Source organism: Coenobita brevimanus, chromosome 71, assembly GCF_032717465.1.
Source record: "Coenobita brevimanus isolate Jiangsu-jjx chromosome 71, ASM3271746v2, whole genome shotgun sequence".
In the NCBI taxonomy this organism is placed as follows: domain Eukaryota; kingdom Metazoa; phylum Arthropoda; class Malacostraca; order Decapoda; family Coenobitidae; genus Coenobita; species Coenobita brevimanus.
In genome coordinates, this window is record NC_137024.1 from 36784315 (window position 1) to 36797960 (window position 13646).

Genomic DNA, 13646 nt, shown 5'->3' on the forward strand with positions numbered 1-13646 from the left:
AATGATTGAGTGTAATGTGTAAACAGCAAGTCAAAGTAATGAATGTAAATATACGTGAACAATGGAAATTGGTGACTACGATCTTTCTATTGAGTAAAACAGTGCATGTGGAATTGTAAATAATGTGTAAACAGCAAGTGAAAGTAATGAATGTAAATATACGTGAACAATGGAAAATAGTTTTATAAGTTACTTCAAGTGACAGTGCATAACACAGTGTAAATAAAATAGAAATGTAAATAACGTAAATAAAATAGAGAACGTAAATAGAAATGTAACTGAATAGTATTATAAGAATACGAGTATATACCCTAGGAGTAATGAAAGTGAAAGTTTCACTCTAGCATGTCTGAATGCTATGAGTTATGAGAGTGAAGATGAAAGTGACATTCACTCTCAATGCTAGTATACAGGACGAGAAAGTGAATGCTACGTATTTTACTGAAAGAAATTGAATCCCTACAGTGACAATAAACTAATACAACTGAAGGAAACTTATGGATAAAGACTGTAGATATATATAAGTGTTATATAGTAATAGAAATATAAAGTGTGAGGGGTTTTATGAATAATAAATGACAGAGTACCAAGAGCGAACTAGTGCCAGTGCGACGATCAGACGCGCTCGTAATTTCCATTGCTTTCACAGTGTTTTTGTTTTGTTTTTTTTGAGTATGGATCTCAAACTACTTGAAAATTGTAGAATAGTGTTTATAGTGTTTGTATCTGGCTGTGGTAATCATATTACGGGTTGTCGGGAAGTGTAAAGTGGAGACTTCGTTACCCTACTTCAGAGGTCTCCACAAGTCCTACGGTAACTGACGAAGGCTCAACAATCATTCCAGGAGAAAGCTGAAGGTATGTGCCATAAGCAAATGTAATTTTATTATTCTAGGACTAATAACTGATTTTTGGCAAATATTTTTTGAGAGTCTGTCGGAGCCCAAATAACCCCGCGGGACACGCAAGTCATTGGTAAACAAGCCCGCGGTGTAGGGGTTAAATAACTCATTTCCACTGCTCTCACTCTTGACCTCTGTCCTTCCAACAACGTCCAAGCTTCACTTCCATACGTTAGAGTTGGTATCACAATACTGTCATGTAGTAACTTTTCACTTCCATGCTCACTTCCCTGTTTCTTATCACAGCTTTCAAAGAACCAGCAACCTTTCTTCCCTGATGTACCCTTTCAAGCACTTCACCCTCCAAACCTCCATCCTTACTCATCACACTACCCAAGTACTTAAACGTACTCACATTTTCCAATTCCTCACCATCCTACCTCGCTGTACATTCACTGACTTTACCTCTCTCAAAGACCAACACTTTACTCTTCCCTACATTCACCTTTAGATTACGTTTCTTACACACTCTCCCAAACTCATCCACCAAGCCTTGCAGCTCCCCTTCGTCTTCACTTAACAACACAGTATCATCTGCAAACAACAGTACAGGGAGTTTCCAAACACTATCCTCTCTCATTAGGGCCACTCCAACATCCACTACCCTACCTTGTACCTCTTTTATTACCCCATCCATGAACAGATTGAACAACCATGGAGACATGACACATCCCTGTTTCAACCCAACCTCAAAAGAGAAAAATTCACTTAGTTCACCATCCACACGCACTGCAGCCTTAGCACCATCATACATACTCTTCACAGCATTCAACAACTTTCCATCTAATCCATATATTCTTAATACTTTCCACAATCCTTGTCTATCCACCCTGTCATATGCTTTCTCCAAATCCATGAAAGCCGCATACAACTTCTTTCCCTTCTCTAGAAACTTTTCCACTAAAGATCTAAGAATGAATATCTGATCTATGCAACCTCTTCCCTTCCTAAAGCCTCCCTGTTCTTCTCCAACTAATTCCTCTGTTCTTTCTCTAACTCTGTCAGTAAGTATCCTACCATACACTTTTCCTATTATACTAAGAAGACAAATGCCCCTATGATTATCACACACTTCTTTTTCCCCTTTTCCTTTGTACAAGGGAATAATTATACCTGACTTCCAATCCTCCAGGACTCTACCTTCCTCCCAGGCCAATCTGCACATCTTCCACATCCATTCTACTAATATCTCTCCCCCATGCTTCAGCATTTCACCACACACTCCATCAATTCCTGGGGCTTTCCCCAATTTAACTTTCTTCATTGCTTCCACAACTTCTATCCTACTGACTTCTTCCTGTCTTCTCACCTCCCTCCTTCTCCCAGCCATTCCCCAGCCACTTATAATCGCATTCTGTCATAGGCTTTCTCCAAGTCCATGAAGGCAGCATACACTTTCTTTCCCTTCTCTAGATACTTCTCCACCAAACATCTTAGAACAAACATGTGATCTACACACCCTTTTCCCTTTCTAATTCCCCCTTGTTCTTCTCCAACAAGCTCCTGTGTCATATGCCTAACCCTATCAATCAGTATTCTACCACATATTTTACCAGTCACACTCAGAAGGCAAATACCCCTATGGTTACCACATACTTCTCTCTCCCCTTTTCCTTTGTATAAAGGAACAATTATACCTGAATTCCAGTCCTCTGGAACCCTTCCCTCTTCCCAAGCCAATCTACATAACTTCCATATCCACTCCACAACAATCTCACCCCCATACCTCAGCATTTCACCACACACTCCATCAATTCCTGGGGCCTTTCCCAACTTGAACTTCTTCATTGCTTCCACTACTTCCGCCCTACTGATCTCTTCCTCCCTCCTCTCATCTCTTCTTCTCCCAGCCATTCCCCAACCACTTATACTCGCACTGCTCTCACTCTCTACATTCAACAAATCCTCAAAGTGCTCCTTCCATCTCCTCAATTTCTCTCTATTCTCCACCAACAATCTATTATTCCTATCTTTCACTCCCCTACTATTTCCTCTTTCACACTGCCTTACTTTCTTTACCTCCATCCAAAACAATTTCTTACTCCCCTCCATTTCACACTCAGATTCCTCCCAAACTCTTCATCCACTTTCTTCTTACTCTCCTTCACCAGTCTTTTCACCTCCCTTCTCCTGCACACATATACCTCTCTCTTCTCTCTCTCATCTTCCCCCCTACCTCTACTCGCTAACCATTCACTATATGCTTTCTTTTGTTCCACAGCTCATTTCACCTCATCATTCCACCATGCTGTCCCTTGCACACCCTTGCATCTCCTCCTCACTCCACAACACACCTCACACGCTATGCCTAACTCTTCCGTAAATATCTTATATACATCTTTCACCCCTTCCATCTGCTCTAGCTCATACCTTCCCAATCTTTCTTCCACTATGCTCTTATACTCTGCCATTTTCTCACTATCTTGCAAATTCTCCACTCTTCTCACAGGACTGTTTCCTCCTGTCTTCCCGTTCGTCTCCTCAACCATTTTCTTTGCAGCTTTACCTTGGCCATCATTAAGTGATGGTCCGAGACTCCATTCCCCCACCCTCTCCACACTCTTGCATTCAACAGTTGTCTTCTCATTCGCTCATCCACACACATGTAGTCTATCATTGCCTTTCGTTCAACAAGTTCACCATCCATCCTCCTCATTACTCTCCATGTATACTGGTAGATCATCTTATGCCGAAAGTAGGTGTTGGCTATTCCCAACCCCTTACCAGCACAGATGTCCACTAAAGCACTACCATTCCCATCTACTTCAGCTGGCACACCCCACTGACCAACCACTCCATCCACTCATACATTCCCAACTTTGCCATTCATGTCTCCAATCAAAAGGACTCTCTCGCTCCTCTCAAATTTGTCCATACATGCTTCTACGTACTCTCGCCCAAAACTCATCTTTCACTCTTGCCACTCGGTCCTCTGTCGGAGCATACACACACACAATCGCCCACGCTTGTATACCTACTTTCATCATCACCCATACAATCCTTGCACCCACTGTTCCATACTCTCTTATATTCTCCTTCCACTTCTTGCTTATCATCAGACATAGTCCCTCTCTTGCCCTCTCATTCTCATTAACTCCCGCACATATACCTAAACCATATTCCCATTCTCTCACTCTTTCACCTCTCCATTTAGTTTCAGTCAATCCACATATATCCACTCTTGCATCCTCAAGCACCTGAACAATCTCTCTCTCTTTCACTTCATTACACGGTATATAAATATATCTCTCTCTCATCTCCTCTCCTCAGCCGTTTGAGTGTCCACTGCAGGACCAGCCTATCCCGACCGAAGTGGGGATGATACAGCTAATGTATCTCTACCAAGTAGCTTAGGCTGTCTGGTAGAGACTGTATGTAGGGTGCTTGTAAGTGTAATTGTAGTGTTGGAGTGGCTTTGGATGTGTGTGTAGTCTATGAACCAAGTGTAATCGGCCTGCGCAAGCCGAATGGGTGCAAGCATACTTTATAGTATGCGACACTGGTTCAACCACAGCACCCCTAATGTCCGCCAATGCAGTACGTGGCCAGAAGAACGTTCCCAAAGTTTATTACCCTGGTGGGGCGTGAACCCTCGTTCTTCAGTGTACGAAAATGCACAGTTTACCGCTGTACCACAGGGGCCACACACACACACATATATATACTGTATATATATATATATATATATATATATATATATAAGTACAGTGCTCATCAGAAGTATCGAGCGCCTATGGCCGGGCACGCAATACTTATGGCCAAAAAACAATCACCCGTTTTTGGTAGTAAAAACTAAGCCAGAAGTTTGCGGTGCTAGCATGACATCACAGTACCCTGAGGCCTTCCTACGCACTGGTTGGTTCCCGCCTCAGTTGCCTACGGGCTGCCCGAGAGAAAGGAACTCCACCATGTCTCCCTCTCTTTTAGCACCATTTTTTACCAAGTGTCCCGCAGTGTTTTGGCTTTCACCACTTTGTTATGGCACCTATCCGTGAACTATCGTCTGAAATCATATCCCAGATCATTGCTCTAAAGGAGGCAGGCCACCAAACGAAGGAAATTAGTGAACTGGTTGGCGTGGCTCGATCGACAGTGAGTAGATGGTGCGCACGTTTTCGAGTGGAAAACAGTGGTGATGTTCCCACAAAGAAACCGCAGTTTGGTAGGCCTAAGAAAACTTCCCCGAGGTCTGTTAATGTTTTAAAACGTGCAGTGGAGTCTAATCCTCGTGTGAGTGCAAGGAAAATAAAGGAGAGCAACCCAGAAGTGTTTGGTGAGGTTTCTGTGCGCACAGTGTCTCGAAGGGTCCATGAACTTGGTTACGCAAGTCACAGGCCTGTGAGAAAGCCTCTTCTCACTCGTTACCAGCGACTTTGTAGGCTTGCCTTTGCTAACAAATACCTTAACTGGGGTGAGAAGCAATGGTTGTCAGTGTTGTGGTCTGATGAGGCAACGTTTAGTGTTACCTGTAACAGAGGAGCACGTGTGTACCGGCGCAAAGGTAGTGACCCACTTGACCCACGGTACGCTGAAAGCACAGTTAAACATCCTGATTCACTCATGGTATGGGGTTGTTTTTCTGGTAAAGGTTTGGGGAAGCATGTTGTGCTTCCCAATAACTGCAGAGTGAATCAGGATGTTTATCTGGAGCGTCTGTGTGATCATTTACCCGAGTCATTCGAGCTTACAGGTGCACCAGTGTTTCGGCAGGACGGTGCACCTGCTCATAAGGCCAAATTGGTCACCAACTGGCTTTGGGACTGCGAGGTATCATTCATGAAAGACTGGCCAGGAAATAGCCCAGACCTCAACCCGACTGAAAACCTCTGGTACCTCGTAAAGAAGAATCTCCAAGGGAATGACATGAGCTCTCTCCCTATGCTGGAAGCCGCCATTCGTGACTCCTAGGACAAAATACCCCTCCAGCACGTCAGAAACTTCGCCCTTTCACTTCCAAGATGTCTAAGGTCCGTGAAGAAGTGTAAAGGATACCCTACAAAGCACTAAAGGTAAATAAAATGCATTATTTATATGTTTTTTCAATGTTAAAAGGTTTGTTTCGTAGCAGGGACGCAGGGCGCTTGATACTTCTGACGAGCACTATATATGTATATATATAAATATATATAAATATATATATATATATATATATATATGTATAAATGTATACAGTAAAACCTCACTATATCGGACTAATTGGAGCCTAAGCCAGTCCGAAAAAAGCAAAAGTCCAATAAAAGCGACATCAGGACTCACCCCTTGACTTCTCCTTTTGTTATGCACAGAGGCTTGCTTGCCATTCATGCATTTATTCTCTCTCTCTCTCTCTCTCTCTCCGCACTGGGCACTTTTGTTTTACTTCACATATTTTTGACTTCGTCGTCACCTTCATCTTCACCTTCCCATTCATTTTTACCTTCTCTTTCAGTTCACTCTGACATTCACATTCACTTTCATATTCTCTTCCATGCTCATTTCACCTTCACTTTCACACTCACTTTCACTATCACTCATTTTGAATTTCCCTTTCACCTTCACTTGCAACCTTACTTTCACATTTTCACATTTACCTTTACAATTATTCACTCACCTTCACTTTTGCCCTCCCTGCTTTTACTGTCACATTCACCTCCACCTACACTCACACATTCACCTTCACTTTCACCTTCATCTTCACTTTTATATTCATTTTCACCTTCATTTTCTCCTTGGCCTTTACTTTCACCATCTTCACTTTTACTGTACATTTATTTTCACCTTCATTTTCATTCATAATCACCTTTGCTTTCACCTTCACTTTCATCCTCACTTGCACCTTCACATTCACCCTCACTTTCACCTTCACTTTTACTTTCAACTTCATTTTCACACCTTCACTTTCACATTCACATTTACTTTCACCTTCACCTTCACCTTCCTTCTTCACCTTCACTTTTGACTTCAATTTCACCTTCACTTTCACATTCACTTTTACTTTCACCTTCCACTTTCACCTTCACCTTCCACCTTCACTCCTACTTTTGCCTTCACTTTCACTTTCACCTTCACAATGCCTTCACTTTTTCATTCACTTTCACCTCTCCCAGAGAGAGAAGGGGAGGAAATATAGGAGAGAGAGAGAGAGAGAGAGAGGAGGGACCAAGGTTATGCCTATTTCCCTCATTTGTTTATGCCAAGGGGACGCCACTTGTCATTTCTGTATTTATTCTCTCTCTCTCTGTTGACTTTGACATTCCATATTTACTTGTGTGCTCTCTTTCACCCTCATTTTTACTCTCATTTTCAGTTATTTTCATTTTTAACTTTACCTTCTCTCTCTCTCTCACTGGAGAGGGACGGGGAGGAAAGGAAGGTATGGAGGAGGAGAGAGAGTGGAGGAACCGATGTTATGGTATCTCCTCCGTTTATTTGTTTATTCCAAGAGAGGACTGCTTCTGGCTTTATTCGACTTTTCCTGACGCAAAAGAATTTAGTCCACTTGGCTCCTCGAGTCCGATAAAAGCGAATTCCGCTATATTGAAGTATATATATATATATATATATATACAGTAATATATGTGTGTATATATATATATATATATATATAATATATATAAATATTTGTGTATATATATATATATATATTTATATATATATCACTACAATATAAACATATATATATATATATCTATTTTTTTATATATACATATATATATATATATATATATATATATATACACAGTACAATCCCAGTTAACCAGGTGGCTTGGGGAATTTACCTTCCCGGTTACAGATTTTTCCCATATTTCTGATTTTCAAGTCAAATCTATACAAAGGCTATCACAGCAGTAAATACAGTTCAGGTACTCACCAGTCACATTGGTGGTTACACTAAGAGATTCCGCCTGAAAAACTGCCTAGTAAACACACACCATGGTCATAACACACGTGTGTAATGTCTAGCAATTTGCAGTACTGCAAATTGCACCAATCCATAGTTTACCGAATTACTGTATTCATTATATGTACTGTACTCATAAAAATTGAAAAATAAAATAAAGAAATAAAAGCTTGAACATTTATTAGTGAACTGATGATGTGTTAAGACTGCACTGTAGAATTATCACGACACCTGTGCCCCCAGTTGTGACCCTGACTGGTCTTCTTCTTCCCTACCTGACCTCCATCACTCCACCCCTCACCCGCCACTCAGCTGTTTTGCAGAAAATAAAATAAATGATGTACGTATGAAATGCAGGCATATTATTTATCTATTTTTCTTCCAACAAAGTAAACTTTCATTCCTATTAACATTTATATTCAAGCATTAGTATTTTATAATGTTCGCCTTTTTCAAGTCTGTTGCATATGTCCAGCTTCTGTTTCAAGGTAAGCACGATACGCTTACGTTTAGTTTGCACTTTAGGCATTTTGGAGTGTTGAAATTACCGTCTATCAAAGGAACACAATAGCAAGAGAGCTTGTTTACTGTCTGGTGGCAAAAAGCAGACTGGTGATTTTTGGAGGGTGTGGAGGATGACTGAATTCAAGTAGGGGAAAGAGGGGGAGAGGAGGGGTGGTTAAGAGGATTTGCTAGGGATTTACATTAGCCGGAAATGCCTTCACCTCGCTTTGTCTGACTTCACCTCGCGTGACACGATCAAACAGCGGTTTGGCGGTCCATTCAAATTGGCGCACAGTTATAACTTACTGACATTTTTACCAGCCCTTAAATTTTCCCGTTTTTCTGAGTATTCCGTTTGTCTGGATACCGGATGGCTGGGATTGTACTGTACAGTATATATATATACCGTATATACACTCCCACCGCAAATTGATTTACGACCTACACACAGAATTGCTATAGGAATGCTGTCTGTCTTTGCTTTGTGTTTCCACCTCTACCAAGTGAATTTTTTGAGCAAGAAGTAACTGGCAACTCCTCTGGCTTTGGCAGGAGGTGGTGAAACACTCAGCACGTCAGTGTATGTTCCCGTCGCTCCGAGCTTGCACCTCCCTCTTTTTTCGTATGCATTACTGTTTGCCTTGTTATTTTCCTAGAGTCAAGTTGTCATGCCTGGAAAGTACTGCTCAAGGGATAAGAGGGTCCATATCATTGCATGAAGGCAGGATAATGTCCCTACCAACACGATTTGTGAATGTACTGAATGCACAAAGTCGACCGTCATAAAGATTCTTGCTGCAGCGCATGGCCTGCCACCTGATGTCATACAAGAGCACATGCAAGGTGGTGGAAAGAAGACGATGACTTCCAGAGGTACAGATACGCTTCTGAAGAGGGAAGTAATCAAGAATCCTCCACTGACAGCAGCAGAATTGAAGAGAATGCATCCCCAGCTGTTACAAGACCTCTCAATTCAAACTATCCAACACTGCTTGCAGAAGGAGCTGGGTTTGCCAAGGCACACCGCAGCCAAGAAACAGCTTCTCACTGACCACATGAAGAAGCAGCACATTCAGTTTGCCAAGAAGTATGCACACTGGACATTGGATGAGAGGAGAATAGTTATGATTTCCGATGAATGCACATTTCAAGTGTTCCAGGTGCGTTCTGCTACGGTTTGTCGCCCTGCCTCCAGTAGTCGATACGACGCTGCTTACATGGTGCCAACTGTTAAGCACCCACAATCAGTAATGGTATGAGGGTGTTTCTCAGGTGAAATGGGAAAGGGAGGCCTATACTTTCTTCCTAAGAACTTGATGATGAATGGTGGCCAGTACATTCAAGTTCTGAAAGATCATTTGTTAAACTCTTTTGCTATTCATGGGTGCGACTTTTTCATGCACGATTCACCTCCACGTCATATGTCAAGAAAGGTGACAAAATGGCTTCAGGATAATCAGATTGAGGTCCTCCACAGGCCTGGCAACAGTCCAGATCTAAATCCGATAGAAAACTGCTGGGCAAAGATGAAAAAAATCATGGCAGAGAAGAAGAAACCCAATCCGGACAACCTCAAGACTGAACTGACAAATTTTGGTGCAAAGAACTGTCCTTAGATTACTTTAGAGATCTAAGTGATTCCATGCCAAAATGCATCCAACTGGTCCTGAAGAACATGGGAAACATGATTTCATATTAATGAATGGTATTTCATGAACAAACATTGTTATATACTATGATTTCTGTGTATTATAATACCTTGTGGGGGGAGGTCCTAAGTCAATTTGCAGTAGCTGTATATCTATCTATCTATCTATATCTATCTATTTATAGATAGATAGATAGATAGATAAATAGATATATTTGTATATATATGTATATATATAAAGTTACCTTCTCTAGATGTTACCTTAGGTACTCAATTTACTCACAAGATGCTACCCCAAAGTTCCCAAAATTTGACTAAAAAAGGAAAAAAACTTATGTCCTAATCATTGCCATCCCCTTCAAAGTAGTCTCCTTGTTGTGCAAACATCAATCCCAGCACTTCTCCCATGATCAGAATGCGTTCTGGAAGTCCTTGAACATCACCTTGTTCAGGACCTTCTGTGATTCCTCCTGGATCTCCCCAATGGTGTCAAATCTTAGTCTTTTCAGCTGGATTTTCATTTTCGGAAAGAGAAAAAAATCACAGGGCACTGAATCTGGTAAGCATGAGGGGCAAGGGACAACAGGCATGATTTTTTATGCCAAAAACACAACAATGGCTATGTGCATGGATGCACTGTCATGGTGTGGCATCCATTTGTTTGTGCACTACTTGTCTGGACATTTTCACCTCACATCCTCCTGGAGCTGTCTCAAAATGGCACAACAGAACTTTGCATTGATGGCCTGTCCTTGAGGAATGAATTCCTTATGAACAATGCCTTCCATGTTGAAGAAAGTGATGAGCACTGATTTCACACTGCTCTCGACCTGAATTGCCTTCTTAGGTCGCAGTGAAGCTGAGCTCTTCCATTGCGATGACTGTTGTTTGGTTTCTGGATTGTACCCATAAACCCGGCTTTCATCACCAGCAACAACACTTGAGAGGAAGTTAAGGTCACTTCTGGCCATTTCCTTGAGCTCCATGCAGACCTCCAAGTGATGCTGCTTTGTCAGGAGCTGAACTGGTGGAAGGGTAACCAAAATAAGCATCATAATTTGTTGACGTTCATGTTTTTACAATGCTTAACCAGACATGTCTGTGTAACCCCCAGAGCACTGTCACCAAATGCTTGTTTTAACATTTTATGAGTTTCTGCTGTATTCTTCCTGAGTTTTACACAAAACCTGAGGTGCACACATTGCTCTTTCACATCCTCCATTTTTGAGATCCCAAAATTCGCAAACGAACCCAAACATAATAACAAAACTCACACATGCGGCGAACATCCACCTTCCACAATGCCACTTGACGCACTAAAAAACAAAGGGTGCATTCACTGCCACCTAGCATCCACACACCGTACGACATGCGGTTTCTGCCCTGCTTTCAAATTTTGGGAACTTTTAGGTAGCACCTCATACTGGCCAAAAAAAAAAAGGTGGATAACCACCAATCGAGTGACACCAGCTGCCCACAACAATAATTGAACCCTAGTGCTACTGGGGTGGATGCTTTGTAGCTAGCAACATTATCAACTCAGCCACCATAGCAGAACCAAAATTTTATGCAAACAAATCTACATTATATGAAGACCTATTGTATTTAATTATAGCAGTAGCAAATGAAAATGGCATAAAAATTTTTTACAAAAAACTCAATAATTTAAGCGTAAACTACCAGTACTGTACCTTCTTTTCAAATTCTTCCCAATGAAGTACATAGCAGCAGCACCTACGTACACAACCAGGAGTCTCTCCCACGTGGCAAAATGTTCCTCCCACTTACCAACCTGTGACACAATACTCAGTTAAACAATCTAAGCTAACTGAAGACATCATCAAGTTAATCTTCCATATTAAAACTGGTTACTAAACAAGAGGATGCAAAAGGATAAAAACTGTGATGCTGTTCACAGAAGCCAAAGCATGTTTTTCATCATCATCATTACCTCCAATGCCTTGCTCCCTCTTGGGAACCCCCAAACAGGGAATGGCCATGACAGAATCACCTCCAGGCTACTTTGTCCTACCAAACCTATTTCACTTTCCTCAAACCTCCATTTCTTCTTTCTCTCTCACAAATGCATTACTGTATTTCACTCTCTTCTTTCATAACACATAAGTTATGTTTCTCCCATAATCACCCTCCACCCCACTTCCAACACTTTCTTTGACATCCAATCTATAAACATTCTTTGAATACAATTTTTCTATATTTACTTGCACACTAAAATTACCTTGCATTTGTCTCAGCTTTATGCTATAACATCCAGTTCACCACCACCACCACCACATCCTGAGCAAGGCAAAAAACTAATAATGGAGAATTATCCAAAGACTGCTCAATCAAATGGGCCACCATCACCATTTATTCCTGTCTCCCCACCTAAGGATGCAGTGAGGCACAGTCCAGCGAGCAAGAAACAAACAATAAAGGAGAATTAACCCCAAACTGCTCAATTAAATGGGACATACTCTCATTCGTTCAACATTCGTGTCCCTAGAATTTTGGCTCCATCTCACAGACACACCTTACAAGCACAGTGATCCTTTGGTTACTGAGCACTAGTTTATAGGAGCTTTCACTATCACTGCAAGATGAAAATCTGCACTCTTGCAGTTATGCGCATTTTTTGGCTAAAAAAACATCGTTATCACGCACCTGAGCTGGGCTCTGCTGACAATGATGGTGCAATGAAAGTTGCTTCTGATGGTCTGAGGAATTCAAAGATGAGGCCCTACCCGAGGAGTTAATCCCAGGTGGTGGGGACCCCAGGTGGCAGAGACCATTAAATCTTCACCCACAGCCTTGGAACCCATTACCTCAAGCCCATCTCAAGTCTCTCTAGGGTATGTGTCTCTTCCTCTCTGTGCCCTTTTCATCATATTCTATTAACCTAACCAGGTCTGTGTGTTTCTGATACTTACCATAACAGTACATCTGTATTTGGTGAGTCTAAATATTATTGTTGTAAACTGGGAACTTAGGGTTTGCACCTGGGATGCCTGGCACCAATTACCTAAAAGGAAAAATCCCACAGGTTCTGCGCTTTTGCTGCTGTGCATTTCTATCATTCACTGTGTTTGGTACCAAGTATGTACAAAAACAAAAGGATCACTGTATATGCGTTTCTTAACTACAGTAATCCATCAATTATCCGACACAATAGAGCCAAAGGCATAACCCGAAAGTGGATCGTTCCAGATAATGGACTTCTCCCCTGGCCCCTTTTTGTACATAACCTAATGTTGAAAGCCAAAGTAAAATGCCACAACAGTACATCGTACAACGCTTGTTCCTGTTGCTTAACACTACTGTATCTGGTCAAGCAGACCTATAAACCACAGCCAAGCAGACCTGGAGTGGTGGCATCTTTGCTGTGGGTCTATCCTCCAGAGACTGTCAAAGAGAGGAGGAGGACAGCATGGGGGCCAAACCACTGCACCCCCCCCAGCCCCTCACAGGGCCCAAGAACTTGGGGGTGACTTCAGTCGCCCAGGCAAGTACCAATCTCTCAACAGAAGACATACAACAACACTGTTTTTTCTACACCGAGTAATGACTCCCTGATGGTCATTTCTCGACGACTTCTTCTAGCTGGGGACATTGAGAGCAATCCAGGACCCATCAACAAATACATATGTCTAGCATGCTCAAAACCTGTCACGTCAAGCTGACAGACAAAGGGTTCAGTTCAGTGCAATTCCCG

General features: G+C 41.9%; 1 protein-coding gene across 1 annotated transcript in view; it reads right to left on the minus strand.

Moving 5' to 3' along the window:
• The window catches only part of Su(P) (prostaglandin E synthase Su(P)), a 108077-nt gene that overhangs the window by 41211 nt on the left and 53220 nt on the right, over positions 1-13646 (minus strand). Inside the window, exon 5 of the mRNA XM_080277931.1 lies at positions 11626-11726. Within this exon, the coding sequence (XP_080134057.1) occupies positions 11626-11726 (101 nt within the window). The remainder of the gene's footprint in view (positions 1-11625; positions 11727-13646) is intronic.